A 26635-nucleotide genomic window follows, 5' to 3' on the forward strand; every position below is an offset into this window, starting at 1 on the left:
GTTAGTTGAAATATTAATACATGTCCGACAAAGACGGTATTGTATAATTAATTCAATATACATCAATTAAATATGATCGTTTATATTTAATTTACGAATTAACTGCTTAATTCGCCTTAGCCCATTTTATTTAATCCGTATTAAATAAAATATCTCAACATCGCGTTTTGACTAATTACTAGTCAATAACTCCGACTAACTGGTTAGTCAAATTTGGCATCAACATGACTGTATTTTCATACTGTCACATCTCTCAAACATATCCTATAGGTGTGACTTTTAGGGACCAGTTGATCACCGCCATCTGTATGACAATAACGTCAAACTTATCTAGCAAGCCAACCGTTATTGATAAACGTGGATCAACTGATAATAATACCAAAAGTATGCCCTTTGATCCTTTTAGAGATTTGTAAGTCCTTGCACTAACTGTAAAGGACACCAGCCCCAACAGATTTTAGGGTTTTCTTCTGATATTTTTAGAGAGACGGCGCTGATGCAATATCAATTAGTGGCTGACCAAGTTTAACAAAATTAAGCCAAAAATGGTGTGATGCGATTTCAGAATATGCGACCTTAACTAATACACCACTTCCCATTTATTTCTGTTAGTATTCCTACCAATGAAGTTAATGTAGTACTCCGTATCTATTCACAAATAGGATTATACATCCAGTTGAACCATAAGCATTGTACAACCAAGGTATAAGAATCCGAGCTTATATGTATTTTTTCTTAGCTAATTCAAAGTTCATGTTTTTAATGTGTAAATGGATGAGTTCAATACTTTCTAATAAAGGTCATATGATTTAACATAAAGGTCGGATACTTTATCACAAAGCTCGGATTTTACATCGTACAACATATATAACTGGTTGTATAATTCATGAATTGCTATCTATTAGGAAGATGAGCCATGATTAAATCAATTAATATAGACTATATCACCAAGAATAGCAAATCCAGAGTAAATTTCGAAAAAGAACAATAATTATTGGATAAAAATTTGAAGGGGACGAAGACAATAAAGTGAGATTAAGGGAGTATAAAACATGTGAACACAAATACAAAGCCCGTTTTACGACAGCAAGTAGTCAATAATACGCCGAGTAGGGGAACCAACACAACAACACACGTCCTCACCTAAATCACACCAGCAACACCAATTCACATCCAAGTTTCCATAATCCCAAGCTACAGCTTACTCCCTCGGATTATTTAAAATTGATCCATTTTCAACTTTTGTGAACGGGATATTATTATGTAATAAATGAAGCAATTTCAGAAAAACACATGAATACTTTCTTAGGATGAACTATGAAGTATCCAAGAACATTCAATTTGTGCGGGTGAAAAAATTGATATAGATAATAAATAGATAGAAGAAACAATGGCTACATGTTTCCGGAAAAACAAGAATAACAGTTCCCATCAACACGAATGACAATTCCCCATCCACAACAACGCCTCTCGTCAATATTACTGTAATTCCTTTTCCTGTGTGTGATTCAATTGTCACAAAAAAATTGCTACTTTTACATCTTGGGACAAAAAATGAATAAATACAAAGACTATGGCGCGTTACATTGCAGTAACTAACATCTATCCTTGGGATAGCCAAGGACAATAATTTTCGCCAAAGTGAGAAAATAAAAATAAAATAAAAACTATACGACAGCTTTTTACAAAAACACAAAAAAAGTAAAAGACTAACAGTGAAGACTATTTCACCTCATCATCTATGCGGAGGATCATGCAACTGGTTCATTTCAATTTGCGCATTTTCCCAATCCGAAAAAGTTCCAAATTTTTCTGCTTCTTTTGCAATCTGGATGTCGTTGGGGCAGAACCGTTGTTCGAAAACTTTTGCTACAAACCGAGGAATCATGCCAACAACTGGGACAATAATCAGGCAGAACCAAAATGACCATCTGCCCATCACATGGAAAATTGCCCTGCAAAATGCATCCATGTTCAGAGCCCAGCTGTGATGACCTAGAGAATGTTTTCCTTTTTTTTTTTTTGAAAAATATCTATCTGGAATACCAATTCGTGTTTCTGTACTATCATAATTTTATAGACAGGTTTGAAACCCCGATGACGAGTATCAATCTTAGTGACTTTACCAGCAAACTTAGCTAACATGTTCGTTATGTTCTATCGTATATTCTTGTGCTAATAAACACAATGATAAAAGCAGAACAATAGATTACTACAAGTCTCAGATTACAATACAAAATTAAACAAATTTAAGTGATAATTGAGAACAGGCTAATCTATGGCTCTTCCATGTATATAAAAAAAAATTCAAAATGCAAGTGAACATAAAAAGTAGAAGAGAGAAATTACCAGAAACCAGGCAAGAAAGGAATGACGTCAATAAGAATGACGCAGATAAAAGTCGCAACTATGGACCCCCAAATGGTAGCATGCATGACCCAATTCCATCTTACTACATCCATCGCCAAGTGCAAATTCACCAAAATGACAACTAAAAGTGTCCAAAGATCACCAAGACCAGAAGCATCAATGTCACTCTTCCAATAAGTGAAGAGAGGGATAAAATAGACAGCAGCACTTTGCCATAAAGTGTCTGTCATTGTCAACCAAAACAGCTTTGAGTTGTAGGACTCTTCTTTCTGTCCACTTTTATAAAGCCGAGGATAGTTTAACAGAGTTCTTCTACTCAAGTCTTTGTCGAGAATGGCAACAACTACTGTGGGCACGGAACTATATACTACAGAATACAAGACGCTGCTCCATTCCGTAATTGCAGTGGTCATAGTAAATGCAGTAAAGAGCGTGTACCTGTACAGAAACAAGGAAAAGGGATTCAGAATTAGAAGGCGGCTTTTTGGATGAGGCATCATTTACGCATACTGATTCAGATAAGGCTGTGTTCAATAAGTTGCCAAGACAATCAATAAATATATGTTAGAAGATGGGATTATTTTTTGGTGAGACCAGCCAAAATTAACCCAAATCAAAACCAAACAAAGCAGACTCAAATCTTAATCACCACAACTGGAAATAATTCAAGTAACGCGACCTGGGTAGCCATTGACTTGAAAATGACTCAACAATAACGAACCTTACCAGACCTGATTCAAAATAATAAATTTCAACCCAGCCTAAATGATCCGTTTGACAGGTCAGGATTGGTGCAGGACACTGTAAATTCTTTACTTTAATCAAAACTCTAATCAGGTCAATCACTACTGCTGATGAAAGTAAATTATAAATCTGCTCTAGCTACACGCCTACACATGCTGGAATGAAGGGAATCCTCATAGAAAAACCAGATTCTGATAACTGATTGGAAGCAAGGACAGTCAATAATATCTAATGTATCATTTTTCAGTTCCAAACACCCATTAATAAATTAGAACTCTGAGATTGTGTTTTCATGAATCTTGATATGTCGACTTACCAGAACATGATGACAACAAAAATTGCATTCCTATAGAAGTTGTATAATATCATATACGCCATCCTCTGATAATTCCAGTGTCCATGGACCAACAACAAAGTCACCAAAAATCGGAATTGTCCCATAGAAAAATCTGAAGCCATGACAGCTTGTCGACCTTCCTGCCCACTTATACCGACTCCAACATCGGCCATTTGAATCATGGACACATCATTAGCACCTGAAGCAAATTTGAATTGATTACAAATTAGGACACAAAATGAAAGAAAACATTTCCCCTGCTCCGAATCAACTGTAATGGTATGTGCCGACATTCCGGTATGCAGACAATTATCTAAACAGGGGAATTGGGCTAATAGCGTAGGAGAGAGGAAAATAGAAGTAAAAAACGCTGCGTACCATCTCCAATAGCAAGGCTCATGTCATCAGATCTGTTCTTTATGAGGGCAACAATTCCTGCCTTCTGTAATGGTGCCACCCGACAGCACAAAACAACAGCACATCTACTGGCTAACAAGAAAAGCTGTGACAAGTAAAATAAACATTTCATCAATTCTGAGAAGCCAGGAAGTCATACAGCGTACTAACAAATTAACTCAGACTCCCTCTGTCCTGGTCAATTATTCACCACATTTGTTTTTGGCTCAAAGACCGATGAAATTTGAAGTGTTTTTGAAAATATTTAAATGGAAAAAACAAGTTGCTAATGCAAGAACATAGAGAGCCCACCTGCAATCACGTGGGCAGTTGTCAAGGAAAAACAAAGGGCCAAAGGGGTTAGTTTACACATCAAAATTTTCTCAAAAACGGAAACTTAAAACAATTGACACAGAGCCAGAGACACCAATCCCCCTTACTACTAAGAGAATAAAAACTCTCTTAGTTTTCCCTCCAAAAGGCATCTAGCTAAACAAGGTAATAAGTAAAACTTTCATTCATTACATTTTGATATTTACAATTAATATATTCTTATAATCAAACTCTATTCTCTTAATTAAATTCGTAATTATGATTTTTATCATTAAAATAAAATAAAGTTGGTATTAAACGAGAAACTATAAGTTGCTAAATTTTCAATAATGCAATAATTATTACTGTAGAGAATAACTTGACACATACTTATTTTTAGCTTCATGACAATAAACCAAATTCATTACAAAAAAAACACAACTTAACTTAATTCTCTTGGATTGGTTTTCCATTTCAATTTTTTTTGTATCATATCAAAATACAATGGACTTAAATATTAAATATTAATAAGGTGCAAATTTATAAAGTATAAATAATACACTAAAAAAGTAAAAAACTCTATATACGGCGCATTGCATGCGCGGGATCTATACTAGTAAGACTAATAAAAGGAATACATAAACAATTCGCCCGAATAGCGGGAGTCCATAGACAAAATTGGATCAGATAAGAAAGACAAAAAGTCGTTAAATTATTCAGTTACCTGTTCCTCAAGTTCAGAGTCAAGAATGTAGACAAGACTGCTTCCATCAATAATTAGGGCAAGTTGAGTGGAACCCTGAGTCCCATCATCAGAAACTCTCGACGAATCATTCAACAAAGCTAGAGCCTCAGTTAGACTTCTTCTGCATGATTCTTTGGAGTTTTTATTAATAATAATTTGTCTCATTCGGCCAGTGAGGAGCTTTGAAGAATAGCCAATTGATATAGCTGTTTCTTGCTTATCACCTGTCAAAACCCAGACTTTAATCCCTGCGTTTCTCAAAGATTCTATTGCTTCTGGCACCCCAGGCTGCAATCTGTCCTCAATAGCAGTCGCACCTAATATGGTCAGATTTGTTTCTATGTTGCTGGCAACCTTGTTGAGCTGAGCTGCTCTTCCCATCAAAGCAGTGCTAGCAGCCTCATAGGATGATTGCCATTGACCAAATTCTAATTGGTCAAGTTCCCTCATCCCAATCACTAGTGTTCTCAACCCGACTGTGGAGTAAGATTTTAGATGAGCTTCTGTTGCATTCAAAACACTTGAATTTGCAGATTTGTCAATCACGTTAAACATAGTCGAATCAGCGCCTTTTACAAAGACTTTAACAGTCTTATCTGGACAACCCAGTATCACAGACATCCTCTTTCGGTCACTATCAAATTCATGAAGTCCTAAAACATCATACCTGCATAGATTCAAATGAAATAAGAGGGCGAGTTTGCTAGCTAATATTTTTATTCATGACACTTTTTAAAAATACTCTCTTTATTTGGGACAAGATGCAATGTTCCTGTGAGTCCTATATATATAAGACGATCACACAAGTGAAACCAACCCAAATCCCAATGTATTCCTCAGTTAACTATAGGGTTAAAGGGTTGATCTCACATGTACGACCGTCTCATACAAGACCAATGTTGCATATAACAGTATTTTCGGGGAACTGGCTCAAATTTGTAAAATATCATTGGGTTTAAGTATAAAGCACTATGTTGACCTAATTCATTGATAAATTATGTCCTACATGCAAGAATTGGTTCGAGGATCCGCTAACCGAACTCTGGACCATGTAAACGTGAACAAGACTCACTGGAACGTCGCATCCTGTCAACTACAAAATCTGACAGTGATACATAGGGCTCAAGTTAATTATGACACCAGTAGGTCTCGTGAGAGACCGTCTCCCACTAAATTAGTGGGAGACATAACATGGAAAATAAGAAATAAGTAACTCACTCCCCTCATCATGTGAGACGTCTCTCAATAACGGTATTGAGAGACCGTCTCTCTAAAGTTTTTGTGTTATGACATCATACCCGTTTTTTTTTAATATAAAACCTTGCCGCTTTTGAAAAGCATATACTGAATTTTTAATGGAAAGAATTCAAATTACCTTTGTCTCTCTCCCATAATGTCAATTAGTATGTGGCCGGAGGTTCTTTCTACAAGCATAAAGCCATAGGCAGCAGCTGCATAAACCAATGCTTGCTCGTCAGGGGACTCGCCTTGGTAATCTATCGCCCTGACAGAAGAGTCCGTCGTATTTGTACTTATAGGTACGATGGTATTGCAGGCTGCAAGTCCAAGGAAAAAATCATGGATACGAGATCCTATGACACCGTCCTTCCCATCTTTCACCAGTCTTTGAAGTGTAGGATCAACCTTCACCTTCACCTTTGGCCTCAAGACCTGTCCATCAACTAAATCCAAGAGAAGAAAGAAAAATAACAGATTAAGCAAAATTCACATGAGAAAAAAAATAATACTACCTAATTTCCAGCAAATAGTTTACGTTTGCTTTTGGATCAGTTTCCTATGTACGCTCATGCAAGTGGGCCTCTAAAGTCCCACATGCATTCTCTACTTTACAAAACATGCGTAAAAAGGGATGTAAACCATTGGCTGCGAGGGCTAAAATGGAGTAAGTAAACTAAATGCAAGAACAGGGAGAGTAATTCTAAATTAAATTTAAAATTTAATTGAGGAAAAGCGTTTCGATAGGATTGGCTTGCATCCCTATGGTTCTTTTCTTAATGTATTGGCCCAAAACCTCGTTAATTGATCCCGGCCTAACATCTTTTCAATCGAAATCCTAATCAATTATATGAGTTAATAAAAAATAAAAATTACCTTCAAGATCATACTGCTCCGGTTCAACCTGACCATCCGCGGTCTCAGTACTGTAATCTGTTCCCCAGATACTGGCACATTTGAATTCCATCTTGTTTTCAGTCAGTGTTCCCGTCTTGTCAGAAAACACATACTTGATTTGCCCAAGGTCCTCATTAATATTCAGGGCCCGGCACTGAAATCTAGTATTTGAGGCCTCATGATACATGGCAGCATCGCGGTTCATGAAGTAAGACTGACCAACCCGCACAAGCTCCATGGATATGTATAGTGAGATAGGAATCATAATCTGGAAGACAATCACTGCCATAAGGAACGTAAAGAAAACTTCCAGGCCTATCCCATAATAGTTAAAATCCTTTGGGGGGCCCTTGTTATAGTCCTTCTTTCTGTAAAATGGCATTTCATTCAATTCATCCATGTGACGCTTTACCCAGATGCCAGCAAGGGCCGACACTATTGTGCATAGAGCAATCAAGAATAGAGATAGTAAAACGATTTCATGATTCATTTGAGTCTCAAGTCTACTTCTCTTAGAGGGGGCTCCTGCGTTATTAAGCATAGCTTTAGTCTCACGACCAGCATACACTACCACCCCAATCGCCCAATCTGTGTTTTTGAGCTCACACCCTCTCAAAATTATATTTGAAGGCCCTAGTGACATCCTCTTGCCATCAACCTCCATAATTCCTTGAAATCCATATATGTTTCGGTTGGGTTTATCACACTTTATTATCCCACCAACCTTTTCTTTTTCAGGGTTCTTCGAAAGAGTCTCTTGTTTGGCATAACGCGTTTTCAAATTCGACTCCCCATCAAGATTTATGGTTTGAACATAAGCAACCCCGGTAGGGTCACTCGTAGAGAGTAACACTATGTCGCAAGGAAGAGTCTGATTTGATGAAAGCTTTATAACTTCACCAACTTGAATAAGCTTCCATTTCTTCAACTGAAACTGGCCATCTACTAACACTGAAGCAACCCGATTGTTCTCTTCTTTGTCATTTCGATGCCTCCTATAATCTTCAAATGCATCTTTTATAGCCGAAACAATTAACACAAAAGCTAATGGCAAGACGGACGCACCACGACCAAAAACTGCAAGCTGGGGCAACTGGTTGAGGACAGCTATTATAAGGAAGTATATATAGGCTACCCTATGAAACTGCTCAAATAGATTACGAGGCAAAAATGTAAGTACTGAATACTTTGAAGTCCTGATAGAATTTCCGGCAAATTCAAAGTTCTCGTTTGTCAAAACCGGGTCATTTATATGTATCAACCTTGCATCTTCGTCGTTGATTTCCTTCTGGGAACGGCCCAGCCCTTCAGAATCAGCTGTCCTAGACCCATATCTCATGGGTTTTTCATCCAAATCACCAAAATTCACCTCCCTCACGGAATTTCCAGCTGATCTCCACTGGTACGAGGAAACACTTCCCCGAGATGCTGAATGCGTGATGCCATCACCCCTTGCCGAATTATACTCAGCCGGGTAACTTGAGTCCATCGTAGAAGCTGAGGTAGCAGCTTGTTGATAAACTGACTGGAACGACCTAGTACTTCCACGAGACGTAGAATACAATAGCGAGTCACTCTTTGCCGAGCCTTCAACAGCTTGGTTTGACTCCCTTGCAGAGGGTGATTTCGAGTGAAACGACGAAACACTCCTTCTGGAAGAGGAATGCAAAACTGAGTCACTCTTTGAGGTATTCTCAACAGCATGGTCTACTAGCCTCCCCGAAGAAGACGGTTTTGACTGAAACGACGAAACACTCCTTCTGGACGAAGAACGCAAATTCAGGTCAATCTTAGGTGGACTCTCAAGTGGGTTGTTAGAATCCATCCCAGAAACAAACTGAAAGCTCTCAGAAACCGGGTTGGACAGATCTGAAAAGGAAGGCAGTATCGGAAAATCACGGGAACTCGGGGTTTTAGGCGATGGAATCAACAATGGCCGATCTGAGGCCATGATCCCAATTCCAAAAACCTCTAAATCATCAACCAGTCAACTAAACCCAAAACTAACAACTACCCAGATAGTAATTCCACCTCTAAACAAGATTAACCCAACAATTAAGTGAATTAACCCCTAAAAACACACAATTCAACACAAGTTTCCAACACCCCACCACTTAGATCCTAATCACAATCAAAACCCACCAATTTCTCAGCTACAAACTTACAAACAAGCTTCCCAACACTAATAATTGAACACAAATTACTTAATTACACAGAAATTATACAAACAAAAGATGATTATAATGAAATAGGTTTTGTAAGAATCGACTTACTTGTTAAGGAATGCAGCTGAAACGCCTTTGTATAATTAAATTGAATATTATTTATAATAATAATATTAATAATAAGGTTTAAGTTATAAAATGGAGTAACAAATAATTGAAAGGTCAATGACATTTTTAGAGAAGAGAGAATTCTTAATTTCTAGAGGAATTGAAATTTCAGTCGTAATGGGTGGCGACAACAAGCACACACCCAACACAACAAGAAATTTTCTATAAGTCAAACAGGTTGAAAATTATTAAAACTGTTCATCATTTTAATTAAAAAAAGAATAGAGTAATTAAGGGTTCTAGAAAAAGGGGTGCCTGAATTTGACGGGAGATTCAATGACAAAGATGTGTATGTATGTGGGGTATCTAAGCTTGAACGGATAGTTCCGTCTTAAATAAGAATCTGTGTTTATTTAATTGATGAATTATTAAGTGATGTAATCATGAATGAAAGTTGATGCAGGTGTTAGTTGAAAAGTAGGGTGCTTCTATTGATATTCCATAATTACTGTAACTTATTAGTGCCACCACGCCTTTCATTAAGTAGGTAACTAACTCCTTTTAATGCCGTTTTTTATTGATTTTGTGGGAGTTCAAGACTTGCTGACGAAATTGTATCTGTTTAGTGGAATGATTATGGAAGTATGTTATTCGAGAAAGGAACAAAGAATGATGTTTCTGGATTTGGATTTGTTGTAAGTTGCGTATGGATTTGTTCATGATGTTTCATTTAATTACATACTCCGTAATTGTTAGATCCTCCATACTAACAATTGTGGAGATGAGACTAAGAAGTCGATCCAACTTATTAATTGGAAAACGATTTAAAAACCAAAGTCACGTGGAAGATTGGGTATAGTCACAGCAAGACAAGTTAATGCGGCCTTTTTAACGAAGCTTGGTTGGAGAGTACTTTCAGAACCCTCGAGCTTATGGTCGCGTGTATTACGTTCAAAATTCTGTAAAAACAGATGCGATATCGATATTTTCCAGCCTAAACAAAATATGTCCAATGTTTGGGCAGGTATCTCGTCTCAAGCTAAGACTATCGTGAGAGGTACTGCCACTGTGGTAGGAAATGGAAGGACGCTTTTTTGGGATCATGCTTGGGTAGATGGTATTTGCTTATCTGACGTCAACACAGCTCCTATTCCTGATGATATTTCTAGGCGTGATTGTTAGTGATATGTGGAGTGAACAACACGGGTGGAAATGGAAGAGCTTCGCTGACATGCTACCACAAAATATTCTCCAAAAAATCGTGTCCATCTCCCTCGCCTTTGATCCGGATTTAGAAAATTCATTATATTGGAAAGGTACGTCATCAGGCAAATTTTCTATCAAATCAACCCTAGGTTACTTAAGAGGAGTCGATTATGCTGAAGCACCCGAATCTCACGTTTGGCGCTCTGTTTGGAGACTCTCAGTTCAACAACGAGTCCGTATGTTTATATGGCTCGCGGCCCACGGGCGCTTGATGGTGAACGTTAATTGTGTCAGGCGAAATATGGGTATTGACCCATTGTGTCCCGGGTGTAGTGAAGCAGAGGAAACCGTAGAACATCTATTGAGATATTAGGCCCAATAGGGCCGGCTATCATTAGGGTTTGCTAAAATTAGGGTTTGCTAAAATAGGTTAGGGTTTAATGAAGTTGTGAGGTATTATAAATATCTCACCATATATCATGTAAGCAGGTCAATCAATAATCAATAATACACTTCTCTTATGCTATTCTCTCATCCCTATAATCTTAACATGGTATCAGAGCCTCTTTCTTGAGCACTCTAAAATCGTTTCCGCATTCTTACCGGTGGGCGATTTTTTTTTTTTTTTTTTTTTTTTTTTTTTGCTAAAATGTAAGCATTTCATTGATAAAGCAAAGTTTACAACCATTTTTCCAAACAATACAATTTTCAAACTAGTACAATTTTTGCCCCCTAAAACATAAGATTAAAGAACAGTTGCCAACCATCTGGAATCAGCTTGCTTAATTCCAGACGGCATACAGTGGGAAAACCTAGCTTTAAGACAAACTTTGACCTGGGTAGCAACATACTCAGGTTTGCGAAAATTTACTAATGCCCACCGTTGGGATTCTCAAACACCGATTATTAAAACTAGCTAAGAAAACAATAAAAACATTGCAAAAAAAAAGAAAAAAAGAAAAAAAATCTTCGTAAAATGCTATTCCTTTAGCTGTATTGGTGAGAAGCATTGCAAATGGTATATCATCATCTTTTGTGATAGTCACATCTTTACAACTTGGGAAAAACTCCAACCCAAATCCCCGTCTTCCTTTTTTTTTTAGCGGATCTAAAAAAAATCATTTTCCTCTTATCTTCAATTCAATGATAGATCTAAGAAATCTATTTTTTTTAATCAAGGTGGTATTAAAAAAAACTGGCGAGTTACGCACTGAAAAAAAAACTGGCGAGTTACGCAATGAAAAAAAATTGGCGAGTTACGCAGGAAAATTGTCTGGCGAGTCCCATACGCACCAAAACTTTGTCTAGCGAGTCCTATACGCACCAAAACTTTGTCTGGCGAGTCCTATATGCACCCTTACCAACCAACTTGTGAAGAGAAAGAAGATTGATGAGAAATTTTTTTGATAGAAGATCAAGATGAGAAGATGAAAACTTTTTTTTATTATGATTTTCTTGTATTCTCCAATCGTAAAGTTCGTACGTCCTATGTATTGCCTTTACGATTGCGGGAGGGTATTGAGATATTAGGCCCAATATGGCCGGCTATCATTAGGGTTTGCTAAAATTAGGGTTTGCTAAAATAGGTTAGGGTTTAATGAAGTTGTGAGGTATTATAAATCGTAGTTGCTCATTCATGTACGAATTTTACTCAATCATGTACTTTTTTTCATTTTCTTTCCATACATTACCCTTCTCATTAAAAAAACCTAACAATCCTCTCTTTTTTCTCCTATGAACAATCAAATTGATCTAAAATTCTCTAATTACAAATCATAATCGTTTCATCAAAGAATTCAATATTCCATTTTGTCAATACACTACATGAATTATTTTTTCAATTGAATTAATTAAGTTACTTTTCAATTAGGGGTTTTTCCCCAAATATGATTTTCTTTTCAATGGAGGGGTTAACGGAAGGGGCGTGGTAGGAGAGCATCGTTGCAGGGAACGGGGTGTAGTATTAGAGGGTCGTGCGCAGGGTGGCTAGGTTTGGGTGCATTAGTGCGGGGATGGTCGGCGGTGGTGGTAACACGAGTGGTTTCGCGCTAGGTGGATGAAGGAGGGCATACATGTGATGGTGGGGCGGAGGTGCATGTGGATGGGTGGTAGAGGTGACTTTAGGTGACGGTTGTGCAGGAGGCGCGGTGGTGGTCGGCTGGTGGCGGTGGGGGTGGTTGAGTAAGTTGAATGAGATAATGTGTGCTTGAAATGTGAAGGATATATTGGTCATTCATGTCCATGATTAAGTAAAACATGTTCATGAATGAGCATAATCTTATAAATACCTCACCATATATCATGTAAGCGGGTCAATCAATAATCAATAATACACTTCTCTTATGCAATTCTCTCATCCCTATAATCTTAACAACATCTCCTCCGATCATGCCCCGTTTCAAAACAAATCTGGCAAGTGGCAACTGGTAGGTGTTAATTCGTCTAATAATTTCTTCTTTCATATGTCTCTCCCCGAATGGATAGCTAAAAATGCGAGCAATGATGTGGACTCCTCTGTAGTGGATTGGCGCATTTATTTTGCACTCACTTGTTGGTGATTATGGAGGCGGCGGAATAATGTCATATTTAAAAGGGACAGTGAAAATCCCTTAGATCCTCATGCCTTTCTTTACCAACAATTTACAACTACTAAACAAGCGTTAGATCAGCATAATATCTTCATTCCAATACCCAGGCACCAGAGCACAGAAATTTTAATACGGTGCCCGATGGTTATCTCCACCACACGGTTGGGTAATGTTAAATACGGATGGAGCTTCTAAGGGTAATTCGGGTCCTGCGGGAGGTGGAGGTATATTCCGAGATGAGACGAGTAATTTTCTTACTGCTTATTATTTTTCATGTGGTTATTGCTCGTCTATGAAGGCCGAACTACTCGCCTTACCAAACTCCCTCCCCAATTCTTGCGCGTCGAACTTATAGTTTATGGCCTCGAGTCATCGCCGGTAGTTGTGGGCCCAACTGTCACCAAACCCACCCCCTTCCCCAACCCCTGCGCGTCGACCCAACTCCTCTCTCCAGTTCCCGCACATCGAACTTAGTGGTTTACGGCCTTGAGTAGTCGCATATGATCTATGGCCCGAAGTCACCGCCGTCGTTGGTGACTTGTGGGCCCGCGTCGTTGCTGGTGGTCTATTGTTTGTAGCCTTGCGTTGTCACCATCGAACGGTGGTGCCTCCCTATCTCTCTATTCTAAATTATTTTAGGGTTGGGTGGTTGAAATGAGAGGAGTAAAGAAGGAAAATTTGTGTGTGATTCAGTAAAAGTTTGTGTAGGAAATAGCATGTCCCTTTAATTAAGAGTAAGTAGAAGTTTATCAAGTTCAGATATTTAGATCTAAGTCTTCTACCAAAATTATGGTGAACTGATACTAGCAACAAAATGCTTAATAATGACACAATAAGATGTAAACCTTAGTCAATTTAAAATTGAACAAATCGTTGGACTGTTTGAATGATTGTCTGACAGTTTTAGTTAATAGAATGGCAGCGGAATTTGTTGTGTTTTTGGTGTTTTTGTATAAAAAATATGCACAAAAAATAAAGGATGTGACGTGAATTTCTCTCCTCCCTCGCAAGGAACTCGATTCAAATCACGAAAAGCACTCAACCTCGCAAGAATGAAATAATCGAACTTATAACTCGCAAGCTATAAAGAACGCACAAGTATAAAACTTGAATTAACTCTCTCCAATTGATTGATAAACTTATTACAAAGACCCTTATTTATAGTAGTCACTATTATCATAAACTAACAAGACAATAACATGGAAATTATAATATGACAACTATCTTAACTAGGATTATGAAAGTAAACTTATTAGGAACAATAAGGGCATTGACAAGTACTTGGGAATGCCTACAGAGTTCCAAGAATCAAAAAAGGACTTATTTAAAGGAATTATTGAAAATGTTATGAAACGTATCTCTTCATGGAATGGGGTATTTCTGTCACCAGCGGGGAGGGTTACTCTAATCTCGCCTGTCCTATCAAATCTTTCCAATTTCTTTCTGTCGTTGTTCAAAATACCGGTAAGTGTGACGAAGAAGGTTAATTCACTTTTGTCACATTTTTGGTGGGTTGGATGCAGGTCCGGGAAAACTCTTCACTGGTGCAGTAGAAACTTCACGAGCTTACCAAAAAGTGAAGGTGGTATGGGCATTAGAAATATAGAATGTCTTAATTTAGCCTTATTTGGCAAAACACACGTGGAGGCTTGTCTCAGGGGATGACTCACTTTTTGGAAAATTTTTTAATGAAAAAACCTTAAGAAATAATAATTCTGCTGAGGGGTGGGTGCCAAAGTCTGGAAATGTGTCGTGGGGAGTGAGAAGCATTATGTATAGTTTGGGCCTCATCATAAATAATCCAAGCCGGGGATCGACTCTAATCTAAATGTCTGGAATGCAAGATGAGCAGTGAATGGAGAAAAACCAGAACCGAAGGATTGCCTTTTGGTTCCGGAATTTGGATTCCTGAAGGTGGTACGGGTTAAGGATATTTGCTATACTGAGGGGAGGGGGTGGAATGAGAGTATGGTGCGGTTAGTGTTTAAGGATGAAATTGCAGATAGAATTCTAGTCATTCCCTTTTGTAATTCACGGGATATATAAGGATGAGATCTTCTAGCCGTTTACTAGCAATGGGATATACTCAGTGAAGAGTGGGTATGATATTGTTTTCAGTGATCACATGGAGAGGAAGAGGTCCAGAATGGATAAGAAACGTCTAAACGGGAGTAGGAAAAGCTTTTGTAAATCTAAGCTATGGCGGCCCCCAGGACCGCAGACATGGAAGGTTCTAATTTGGAATATTATTACTAAGTCTCTGCCAGTGGGAAGTGAGTTTCAAAAAAGAAACTTGGGTTGGGACCCACACTGTAGGCTCTGTAGGCATGGAGGGGAGAGAGTTGAAACTATGGAACACCTGTTTAGAGATTGTGTGGTCACTTCTAGGATTTGGGCTGGCACTTCACTAGGTATTAACACATGTAACGACACACATATCAGTATTGGGGACTGGGGACTGAGTTATCAATTGGTTATCTTATACGACCAATACGAAGGATTGCAAAACTCGTATCATACAGTTTCTGGCAATGTTAGATAGAATATGGCCTATACGCAACAACTGGATCTTCCGAGGAATCGAGTTTGACCCACGGGTGTTCTTCAAGACCTGGACACAGACGGTAGCTACGATGACAACCGAAGGGGAGGGTATTAATAGGCATAGCGGAACGGGAGCAAATGAGAGGCTAGTTAGTGCGGTTGAACCGTCTCCCAATTCGGGATAGTAGACCTATTTATATGATAGGCGGGGCTGGTTCATGCCAAACTATAAAGGTTAAGGTTGATGCTAGCTGGAAGGCCTCATTCAAAGGAGTTATCGGTTGGGTGGCTTGGAATGAAATGAGGGATACTTGCTTTGAAGAAAGTGGTAGAATCAGAGCGGAGTCCCCTCTGCAAGCTAAAGCTCTGGGTGTTCGTCGGGTTCTGGAATGGGCACGCAGCAGCGGGATTCTTCGTCTTGAAGTGTCATCTGATTGTCTACAACTGTTGAAGCAGTGGGCCGGAACGGAAAGTGCTCACCACCAGATCAGAGGTGTTATTGCAAATATCACTATGATGTCGAACTTCTTTCATTATTTATGTTTTAGTTACATTTCTAGGGGTCTCAGTAAACGGGCTCATGATCTGGCATATAGGGTCATGAGAATTTAGAACTTCTCTTATCGGCTGCCCAAAAAAAAAAAAAAAATTACTTGACTTGAATTAGGAAACTAATAATCTAGACTCGATTTAGGAAAGTAACTTACGATCGATTCCAATTGAGCTTTCATCTTGTAGTCACGTTATTTTTGTCACTCGCGTAAGAATTGGACAGCTCAAACTTAAAACAACCATATCTCCTTCGTTACTTAACCAAATAAAGCGTGTGACCACTCGTTGGAAAGCTAACATCATGTACTTTCATCTCCAACCAAAATCACACCAAAAATAGCCATATTTTCGGAGATATTGAGCTTTTAATTCAAGTGAACGAACCTGAAAGATAAAAGTGACTTGAACTTGTCTTTTGAACTTATACCCATGTCCTCAATTTACATCAAACATAAAAGACCTTTTTTTTTTTATATATATAAGGGAGTATCTGATTATTGAGCTGCATGAAGAGCCCAAAAAGACAGCACAGGATCTGTAAATTTGCATTGTGAGCTAAGCTTACAAATTTAAGCAACTTTTTTCATGAGCTTACTTGCATTCATACAAAATAAGCAAGATTACATACAGCCCTACAAAGTAACAAAACTGATTTTTTTAGCATAGCTGACTATCTACTGTCCCCTTACATTTCAATCAATTATCGCCACTTTAACTTTCTAGTGACCAAGACAAAGTTAAATGGACCATATTAACTGAGATAGAGCGAATATATAAAACCTCAACGAGGTAACATAACGATAATATCACTCCTAATCAGTGATTTCTCCCTCTTCCTGGCAATCACCATGAGCCTCGACACTGCCAATGAGTTCTTTCAAAGATGACTCGTCATTGTTAACATCTCCGGTTTCTTTTACAACCACCGTAGGAAAGCTAAGGGGCTCCTCGGTCTTATCCATAAAGAACGAGTTCATGGTCATGAACCGAAAAGCCTGCAGTAAACGATTGTTATCTCGCTTCATATCAGCACTCAAGAGCTTTTGCATAAGACTTGGCTCCTTAATTGGAGTTTTTCTTCCTTTGTTTTCCCCCTCTTTTAGTTTTGTTGCAGAATGCTCGTAGTCTTCAGACAAATGATTATTATCGTCGGTGTTCCTTTTTGGAGGAAACCTGTTGTTTCTGTCGAACTTTCCCCTTTTATTGAATCTGTTTTGATGCCGGCCATTGTTAACTTGCCTCTTATTCCTACCTTTCCCATGAGAGACGTTTTCATCATCCAACATGTAGTGTGATGGAATTTCTGGAACATCAAAACCCAACTCAACTTGCTTTGCCAATACTTCCTTGAGTTGCTGCATTCAGTCATATTGTGAATCAACGCATCAAAAGCAAGACAATATCAAAGAATGCAGATAGTCTGACAGCAACTTGCACAGTATTAGAATAACCATAGGCCTACAGTTAAATGACTGGGTTAATCCGACCCCTCTTTTCCCACTATCGGTTGGAGCTTTACAGGACCTAGTTTAAATTTATTTTACTGATTTACTGAGGAAGAGAGTCACAAATGTCCGCATAAGAAAGCATCTTTAATGTATTATTCCATCAAATTTGCCAAGACTTTCACAAAAACTCATGTGAAACCACCCCACTCACCATTACAATTACAATTAAGCGAGGATACATAAGAATTTGAGTTCATTAAATATTTGAGACCGTCTTATACAAGAGTCGCTAATTTATTATTTGCAAGAGAACTACTCATGATCTATATGCTACATATCATCTACAATAATTCTACATATCACACGTAAGATATACTTTTCCATATTTCCAATGGAGCCAAAGACTCATTACTCTTTGGTTCTGGATTATGATGGAGTAAAGCAAAATGGCTCACTAAAGTGGCTCTGCTTCTTTCTCTTGTGAAGTAGCAGTCCTTCGATGTAGTTCCCGACGCAATTTTCATCTTGGGTCATTCGGAAACAGCCTCTTTGTGTTTCTAACACAAGGGTAAGGCTGCGTACATCCGACCCCCCCCTTACCCCGCAATTTGCGGGAGCCATTGAGGCACTGGGGTAATGTTGTTGTTGTTGTATCACACGTAAGATATACTCTGTATATATCATCCTTTTGCTCAATTTAACTTAAGATTTTTTTTCCTAGCTCAACTCTGTTTAAACCAAATCAGATTCCAAATACTTAGTTAAGTTCAAAAAGAGCATACCCTATTAGGATCAGGCGTTAAGAACTGTATGTAAGGTTTCAAGATAGACAGGTTCTTAAACTCCCATCATAATATATTAATTGGTAAAAACTCAACTAGTTCCCTTACAAAACCATCCATAAAAATCATGAAGCCTTACTAATCTAAAAGCAGATCCTATGTTGTATTTTCATGTCTCATATCCCATCACTTTTATCTTTTGACACATCATCCATTTAATGTGATATACACAATCTTTCCCATGATTAAAGATTATGTGTCCGAAAGAGAGACAGTCGGCACGAGATGGGGCACGAAAATAGGACAGGGGATATGCGCTCAGTTTTGTCGTGTGTGTGTGTGTGTGTTTAGAAGGCCATATAAGGTTTGAAAAGGCTTTGTGGTATATTAAAAAGCAAATCAGTCTTTATCTTGTACTCCAACTGCACTGTAACTACTTACAGTCAATGCAGGAGATGTTTTTAACTTTTTATTATGAATGTAATAAAGTCCAAACACTTTACACAATGCAACTAAAGGTCTTCGGCAATAAAAACCATAAGTAGATCTCATAAAACAAGGCCGGATTGATAGAGACATAGAGTCCATGCATGCATAGATAAAATGTTTCTCATCCAAGAGGATCTCTTGAGTTTTGAACTCGAGCTTAGAGCTAGTACTTTCATGTTTCACTTTGGCTGCGTGCCGGGTGTCCAACTAATCAACAATACAATGTTCCGAAACAACACTTCGATACTTCGTTTTACGCAAAAAAAAAAAGAAAAAAAAAAAAAGGAAGTTTTTACAGAATATGTGTCCAACATGTCAAGTCCGAGCCTTTTAGCCATATCAGAGCAGCATAGGTCCAGGGTTGCATGCTAGGTAGAAGTCTGATTCTAGTATTCTATTCAAGGATAAATTCACATTCTCAAAGGATGGTATTTCCTTAGAATTACAAGGCACGTGAAGCTAAAGAACCTTCTACAAGTTTTGAGAATTATGTATTTTAAGGGGTTGTAGTTGAAGTTACACAAAACAGCATACGAAAAAAGAGGGCAGAGGGTAGAGCATAAATGCATAATGTAGAAATTAGCATGATGGGATTCATGATCACAGACATAAGATCTTAGCAAACATCCATCCCTAATGTTTCAGGTACAGGTTGAATGGCTAAAAGCCTAAAACACAAAGACATCACATCAAATCTTATGAATTTTAAGGAATTTCAACAGAAAATACTGGTATAACAGTAAGCTGACTCAAGGGGACAAATACAGAACACAAAAGAAGCATCTTACGACTTACCTGACGACGCAATTTGGCCTCTTCATCAGCAGCATCAGCATTTGCTTGTTTCTGCGACAGTTTCTGCGAGAGAAAGAACAAATCATTTGGGAACCAAATTAAACATCTTAATAGACACCAAATTTAAGCACTTATAGCCAAACCTTTTGAACAATGTCTTTTGTTGGGTAATTCTTCTTGCGTTCTTCACGCCACTTTTGGATTTCTTTATCAGTGTAGAGCAGAAAGAGCGGCCTAAATCAATATAATAAGAGATAATTCCAGAATAAGTTATTGTTTGAATACAGAAGTAGGGAGCAAAAGGAGGGAGAGGGAGGAGGAGGAGGAGGAGGAGGAATGGAGTAGAGTGTATTCCTTCCAAATCTTTCCTATGAAGTAGAGAATTTATATTGACTCGTAAAAAAGGTTAATTTTCCCTCCCCTCTATTTCCGCCCTACCCAATTTACTAAGAAAACAAGAGAAATCTTCTCTTGTTGTTTCCTATAGTCCCTCGATCCAAACAAAGGGTCAGAGAAGGTCATGAATTACAAATATGTGTGAATTCGAAAAAGTTAGGAGTATATAACTATTGTTCACCTGGATCTGGCGAAATTTACATAAAAAAGGCAACAAAAAAAGGTATCACTTCAACTGCACAATCACATACTTTCTTTTTTCAGTCTTGTTTTGGTTTGCAGAATTTTTGGGATCAGCGCTTTCCATTCCTGCATGCATAATGAACAGCAAGCCACGTTCAGAAGATAGTCACAGAGTACTCATGTATGTCACCAACTAGGTACAGGCATGTCTGCAAAACTAGTATGCACTACGTTACTCTGACTCGGCTGCAAGTGTCGATCATGACGTCGTGTCAGAGTGTCGGAAACGCTTGTTTCACTGAAGTGTCGTGTCTTGTCGGACATGCGACCAAGGTGAAGTGCCGGAGTAACATAGTTATGTAGGGATTATGCATTGAAAAACCGAAGGCGACTTTGTTTGAATTTAAAGGGAAGCCAGGGTTGATCATTTGCAGTTTCCCTTGAATTACGATCAGATGATCCGCAGACTGACACGTCAGTGTAAGGTATGTTTCAGAACCTATCCCTCTTGCGAGATAAGAAATGCCCCAGAAGGGAGAAACATGTCCTTACCAATACAGAAATCTGAGCTCCTTGACAATACAGAGAGGAAACAAGACTGGCCCTTCTAACATAACGAAGTCTAACAAAAACAAGAGCATAGACATTAAATCAAGATGACACAAAACGCCTTGGTACTCCAGTTATCCAGTAGCAACGTGTATTACGATAGTTAAATTCAAACAAGCGCACCTACACACACACGCAAACACTCACACAAACGCAGAAACAAACAAACAAAACAAAAAGGAAAAAAAAAACAGACCTTTTCCTCCCTTGTTCATTTGTTGATGTTTAGGCTTTGGAGACCTGGAAAAACATCGAGGGTCAGGGGCTAACAAAATGGCAATTGTATTGCTTAAAAAGACATAATAGAACATAGTTAGATAGTTTACCACAAGTTGGATGCATCTCTTCTAGGATTATTTACGAAGTTACTATTTTGATTGTGCCTGGCATTTGAAATATGCATTCCTTGATTTTTACTATAGCTTCCCTGGTTCTATATAAAAGAAAGTACAGACGTCAAGATTTTGGAGGTAATGTTTTAACAACTTTAAGTGAGAAGTTAGAAAGGAAGAACTAACTGCTGCTGCTACCGCTGTTTAGCGTTTTCCTCTCAACTACCCACATTACATGCTCTCAACACATGCACAAAAAATCCTTAGCTATAGCTATTATGTACGATGTCATCGTACACCTTACCCAAAACATATATTCGTTCTTTTTGAGTTTTCTTTAGATTCTGCATCTTTATTTATGCAAAACCTGAGCCTCACTCTAACAACTAGAGTAGTATTGGAAAAAATAAATATGATTGGAGGAATTGTGTACACTATGACACAAGTTCGAAATGATGTCCCCTTAACTGTACTGATGTTTATGCCTCTTATTAGATACGAGTAATAAGGATTTTCTCATCTATACCCGTGTTATTGGCTTTTTTTTCCCTTGTACAGTTGTACCCCTTCGTTTTTCAAAAGCCCACATATACCCCTAAACTTTGTTAATAACTTTCAAGAAAGCCCAAAATTTAATCCCGTCAGTTTTACTTCGTTAAGTGATTATGTGGTGGCATATGATTAGCTACTACTTTACAGTGGCGGACGCAAGTATAGAAGTATGGGGTCCTAGGACACCCCAAAAGGAAATTTTTTTGCAGTGATTTATGTCCCAGAAATAAGGAGGAACCCATAAAGCTGATTAGGGGACACCACAGTTGAGATCAATTAACCAAGTCACTAAAATAATAGCAAAACCGAAGCAAGTTTAGATTTAAAAATGGTAGTTTGACTCTACCCTGCATCAATGATGATTATTGATAGTTACAAATTACAAAACTGCAAGTACTTACAAGAACATAGTTCATCAACAACCAAAAAAATCACAAATTCACAATGCATACTTCGAAAGGTTTGAGTAATGGAAAAACATCTACCTGCAAGTTTGGTGTCTGATTATGCTGTGGTTGTGCCATGGCAGGATTAAAAGGCATAGCCGGACCATTCTGCAATTGCGGAGGAAAATTACCCTGCTGCTGAAGACCACCACTAGGTTGGACAAGACCAAGCTGTGGATTTCCAAGAAAGGGGGCATTTTGCGAGACCATACCTTGCGCAACTTGGTTAACACACCCCATTAACTGACTCAACGCAGCAACTTGAGCAGGATTCAGCATCACACCCCCAAGTTGGTTCATATTCTGCCCTTGATTCTGCCATCCACCAAAATTCCCCAAACCCGGATTCATATTTCCCGGGATCATATTCTGACCCATATTCCCCAACTGCCCATTACCCATAAACCCCGAATTCTGCTGGCAAAAGCCGGGTTGAGGCTGACACTGCTGTTGTAAAGCTTGCAAAGATCCCAAAAGGGAGTTTTGCTGTAAAGGATTGAAATTGGGCATGTTCATGAATCCCTGAGGCCTACCACCATTAACCATATTCAAATTAAACCCGTTATTATTATTGTTAATGTTATTATTAAAAGGGTTCGATAATTGGGGATTGATAAAACCCATTTGAGGTTGCATTTGTACAAGGTTTGGAAAGATATTGGATGGAGTTCCAGGAACCTGCAGATTGTATAACCAATGATTATAATAACAAATATAATGATTATAGTAGCTTACAAAAAGATTAAAATTACCTGTCAAAAAAAAAAAAAGATTAAAACTTGATGAATTCATAGTTATAAAAAGGGGAACAATAACTTCAAAGGGTAAATTGATGAATTGGTTAATCTAAGTGAAGCATCAAAACTAGTAGCACAGTATATTTCCGAATTCCGAGTGGGCACACTGTAAGGAGGGAAAGAGGAAGTGAAAAATACCTGAGGATGTAGAGGTGCAGAAGCACGAGGAGGTACAGACGAAGAAGAAGATTGGTTTTGAATGTTTTGAGCAAAAGGAAGCATTTTTTTGGTTGTTTAGAGAATTAGGGTATGAATGAACTGTGAATGTGCAAACATCAAAGAGTTTTGCTAGAGTTTCGAAGATGATAGTTTAGGGTTTTAGCCACTTGTTCTGGGTTTTGAGAGTCTGATTTTTATCATCAGATAATTCATGACCGACCAACATGTTGTAGAAAGTTTTTATTAAAATATTTATTAACTAGTGTAAAACACGTGCAAAGTTATATGAACGTAAAAGATGATACTCATACACGAGCCTCATGAGGTGTATGAGTTTTTTCATACACGGCCAATTATAAGGCGTCACATGGCAAATTAGAGTTAAGTTGTATAGGTTAGAGTAAGATTAGATTAGTAATTTAACATATTGGGTTAGCGAAATTGAATCATGTGAGACACCCTTCTTAGAGTGAGGCGGCTGTACCCATCCTAAACCGTCGGATCTAAAAATTATAGACTCACCAGATGATGCAACGTGTCCCTCTATATTATCCTAACTAACGCACACATTTCATTTACGCAGCTCATTTACTCATTGCGCTTTCTCTCTCTTCTAACTCATCTTCACTGAGCTCCGTCTTCGCCATTATCACCGAGCTTTTCGACCGCCATTATCACTAAGATTCTCCATTTAATTCTAACAAAACCGCACATTTCCTCTGAATCACAATTCATTTACACATACTCTTTCTCTCTCTTCAAATCATCTTCAGCTAAAGCTCCATCTTCACTTTCGTCTTCACCATTATCACTGATCTTTCCGTCCGCCATTATCATCAGCTTTCGACCGCCATTATCAGTGAGCTGAGATTTTCTACTGCCATTATCATCCGTAAATTAGGTATTTTCGATCTACTAACTTAAGTTTCGATTCATCCTCCTTTCACTCCGTATTTTTCACCCTAATTTCCAAACTTATTTAGTTCGTCAAATTATTGTTGTTATTATGCAGGTTTTGATCGCTTTGTGAGCATAATCGAACACAATAGGAACGCATAAAATCAATTGCAGTCGATTTCTTCGCTTTTTCATATGTTCCTTTCTCTTTCTTTACTAGATTTTGATTTTTTTGCTTATTTAGTTAAATTTTAGGTTATAAATTTAATTAATTAGTTTAATTAAGGAGTTTTGCTCTTGTTTTACTATTTTCCTTCACTCGACTTCCATCGATTTTTATGCGTTCCTTATCTGCTTAATTATTCTTTGAATTGAAGTTTCATTGTTATTGTTCATTGTTAGTTATGGCCGATTTCATGTATCCTATGTTTTTGATGAAATTCTCCTTAGGAAATGCTCCTCATAATACCTTGGTTTATAAGGATCAAGCTCTTAATCTGACTTCTGATGTTGTTGCTTCATTGTTAATTTTAGTAGTTTTGCCTCTATTTTGCCAGTTTTTGCCTATTTGAGTACGGTATTTTGTGATTAGCTTGTCATTTTTTGGCTGTGTGTTGCATTTTCAGAGGTTTGCATAAATTACAGTAGCTACTTTGTCTTCTTAAATGTGTTGTTGCTTGAGTGTTCAGTAGCTACACCAGCTACACCTCATCCGAATGCGCTTTTCCGCCCTAGCGTTTTACTGGTGTTGTATATACTTCGACTGCGCTTGCTAGAGTTTAGTTTTTATTTGCTTTTCGCTGCTTGCGTATTTAGTGTTGTGTGGACCTTTTGTGTCTTCTCTTCTTATAGCTTGTGTGTATTGTGCTTGGGTTAATTAAGCCTCAACGTTCTCTATGTCTTTGATCTTCAACTTTGCAGTCCTTTAGCTTCAATTCCATGTTACAAACTTTTGTAGCTTATTGTCCTTAAACAATTTCACTTCAAGTTTCACTAAATCACCCATTAAGGTCCTAGTTTCACAAATTAAGGTTTATGATTCACACAATAAGAAATAACTGAATTTCATAAGTAACCTTCTAGTCCTGAAAAAAATGATTGAGCATGCTGTATATACAGAATTTGTCAATAAAATAACGCGGGAATTTGATACTCCTCAGGCCATCTAAATTTTGGTTACATGCCCCCCTAGTTTGATCCCATTCCACTCCTTTGATCCCATTCCCCTCCTCTGAACGCATTCCCCTCGTACTGAATCCTAAAACTTATATTGCGAAACTGGGTGGTGATGTTGTGAAACTAGAAGGTTATATTATGAAACTAGAAGGTTGCCACCTCTCTGAACCCATTCCCCTCGGTTGTACCTATTCCCCTCGTTTGCTTACTTGCACGGAATTCAGAATTCAGCAGAATGATATGACATTGGCTGATGTTTTAAATACTTTGAGTCTACAATTAGAATTTTTTCTTAGGTGTTTTGAGTTTTATTGTGTCTAACTAAACGTCTTTTACTAACTTGCTGAAATGTAGGTCCATTCCATTTACGTGTCAATTATGTTTCTCTAAACAAACATCTATGGAAAATTGGTGCAAGGGGTTTGTTCTGGATATTATAACAGAAGATAAAGAAGACTTTGTTAAAAATTATGTAACTGAAAAACAAACGGCTATGGGTTTTTCATTTGCTCCCTTAAAGGAAGTCAAAGTCAATGGGAGACGCTATCAAGCACAACATTCTGTTTTCAATAATCAAGATCTAATGAATGAAATCTTCACACGCCTTGATTTTGACGAAGATAAGGCAAACATGGCCCTCGTTTGTAGAAATTGTTGTCAACTCTTTCTTGTCCACCCAACTGCTATTCGTGTTGACATGGCATACTTGCATTCTCTATTCATAAATGATTCCATTGCTCTAAGGACTATTCGTAGGGGTCCTAGAATAGTTTATAAAAGATGCAAATGTTTTATGCCGGTGAATCAGACAGTCAAATTAATCCTCCATAATCACCAAGCAAAAAATCAAAATCGGAGCCCCAATCTTAACGATCTTGATGATATTGCAATGGGCCAACTTAAAGAGTACTTGCGTGTTTGGCTACGCCATCTGAGGGACGAGACAGAACAATTGAGTTTGCTACAGAATTGCTACTACCTCATGAAAATTTCTCTTTTCTAGATTTCCCTTTTGCGCTCGTCATATAGGCCAAGTTTGCCACACTTTTAGCCAATGTACTCTCTGTGTACTTAGGGCTTCATACCGTTAAGGTTAAGGTTTTACAGTTGCCCTTTTCTTAGCCTTTTAGTAGTTATTATGTATAATTATGTACTTCTTTAGTCAATCTTTTGTATAATTATGTAACTCTTTTGTATAATTAACCTTTTATATAATTATGTAACTCTTTTGTATAATTATGCAACTCTTGTGGGAACCTTTTGTATGATAATGTACTTCTTTATTTACCATTTTAGATAACAACATTTATCATGTAACCTTCAACTTTGTTTTCAATATTAGCATCAATCTCTTTTCTATGAAATTTTTTACAC

The 26635-nt window shown here is 37.9% G+C and overlaps 3 protein-coding genes across 3 annotated transcripts; 1 reads left to right on the forward strand and 2 right to left on the reverse strand.

Annotated features, from left to right (window-relative positions):
* Positions 1-1401: 1401 nt before the first annotated feature.
* On the reverse strand, positions 1402-9678 carry LOC141647886 (phospholipid-transporting ATPase 1). The gene is made up of 7 exons (XM_074456253.1): positions 7017-9678; positions 6280-6586; positions 4884-5571; positions 3830-3953; positions 3431-3650; positions 2350-2808; positions 1402-1955 (listed from the first exon to the last, which is right to left on the reverse strand). Exons 1-7 carry the CDS (start codon positions 8986-8988, stop codon positions 1736-1738), a joined length of 3990 nt encoding a protein of 1329 aa, XP_074312354.1. The 5' UTR covers positions 8989-9678; the 3' UTR covers positions 1402-1735.
* A 6168-nt stretch (positions 9679-15846) lies between these two features.
* Positions 15847-16260, forward strand: LOC141649547 (uncharacterized). Its single transcript, XM_074458234.1, has one exon. The coding sequence runs from the start codon at positions 15847-15849 to the stop codon at positions 16258-16260; it is 414 nt and encodes a 137-aa protein (XP_074314335.1).
* Positions 16261-16645: 385 nt separating this feature from the next.
* On the reverse strand, positions 16646-23410 carry LOC141647887 (uncharacterized). The gene is made up of 8 exons (XM_074456254.1): positions 23168-23410; positions 22272-22910; positions 21229-21335; positions 21099-21142; positions 20362-20419; positions 19858-19948; positions 19715-19777; positions 16646-17555 (listed from the first exon to the last, which is right to left on the reverse strand). The coding sequence occupies exons 1-8, from the start codon at positions 23249-23251 to the stop codon at positions 17013-17015; spliced, it is 1629 nt and encodes a 542-aa protein (XP_074312355.1). The 5' UTR covers positions 23252-23410; the 3' UTR covers positions 16646-17012.
* Between the last annotated feature and the right edge of the window lie 3225 nt (positions 23411-26635).

The sequence above is a fragment of the Silene latifolia genome, chromosome 3 (genome assembly GCF_048544455.1).
Source record: "Silene latifolia isolate original U9 population chromosome 3, ASM4854445v1, whole genome shotgun sequence".
Classification (NCBI taxonomy): Eukaryota; Viridiplantae; Streptophyta; class Magnoliopsida; order Caryophyllales; family Caryophyllaceae; genus Silene; species Silene latifolia.

Excerpts from the sequence above, each read along its gene's own strand:
- LOC141647886 (XM_074456253.1), bottom strand. The coding sequence starts at position 8,988 with ATGGCCTCAGATCGGCCATTGTTGATTCCATCGCCTAAAACCCCGAGT. Across the intron at positions 3,954-4,883 it reads ACTCTGAACTTGAGGAACAG|CTTTTCTTGTTAGCCAGTAG; the intron begins GTAACTGAATAA and ends TACTTGTCACAG. Across the intron at positions 2,809-3,430 it reads TTTGTTGTCATCATGTTCTG|GTACACGCTCTTTACTGCAT; the intron begins GTAAGTCGACAT and ends GTTTCTGTACAG.
- LOC141649547 (XM_074458234.1), top strand. The coding sequence starts at position 15,847 with ATGATAGGCGGGGCTGGTTCATGCCAAACTATAAAGGTTAAGGTTGAT.
- LOC141647887 (XM_074456254.1), bottom strand. The coding sequence starts at position 23,251 with ATGCTTCCTTTTGCTCAAAACATTCAAAACCAATCTTCTTCTTCGTCT. Across the intron at positions 22,911-23,167 it reads CTGCACCTCTACATCCTCAG|GTTCCTGGAACTCCATCCAA; the intron begins GTATTTTTCACT and ends TACAATCTGCAG. Across the intron at positions 19,949-20,361 it reads AACAAGACTGAAAAAAGAAA|GCCGCTCTTTCTGCTCTACA; the intron begins GTATGTGATTGT and ends ATATTGATTTAG.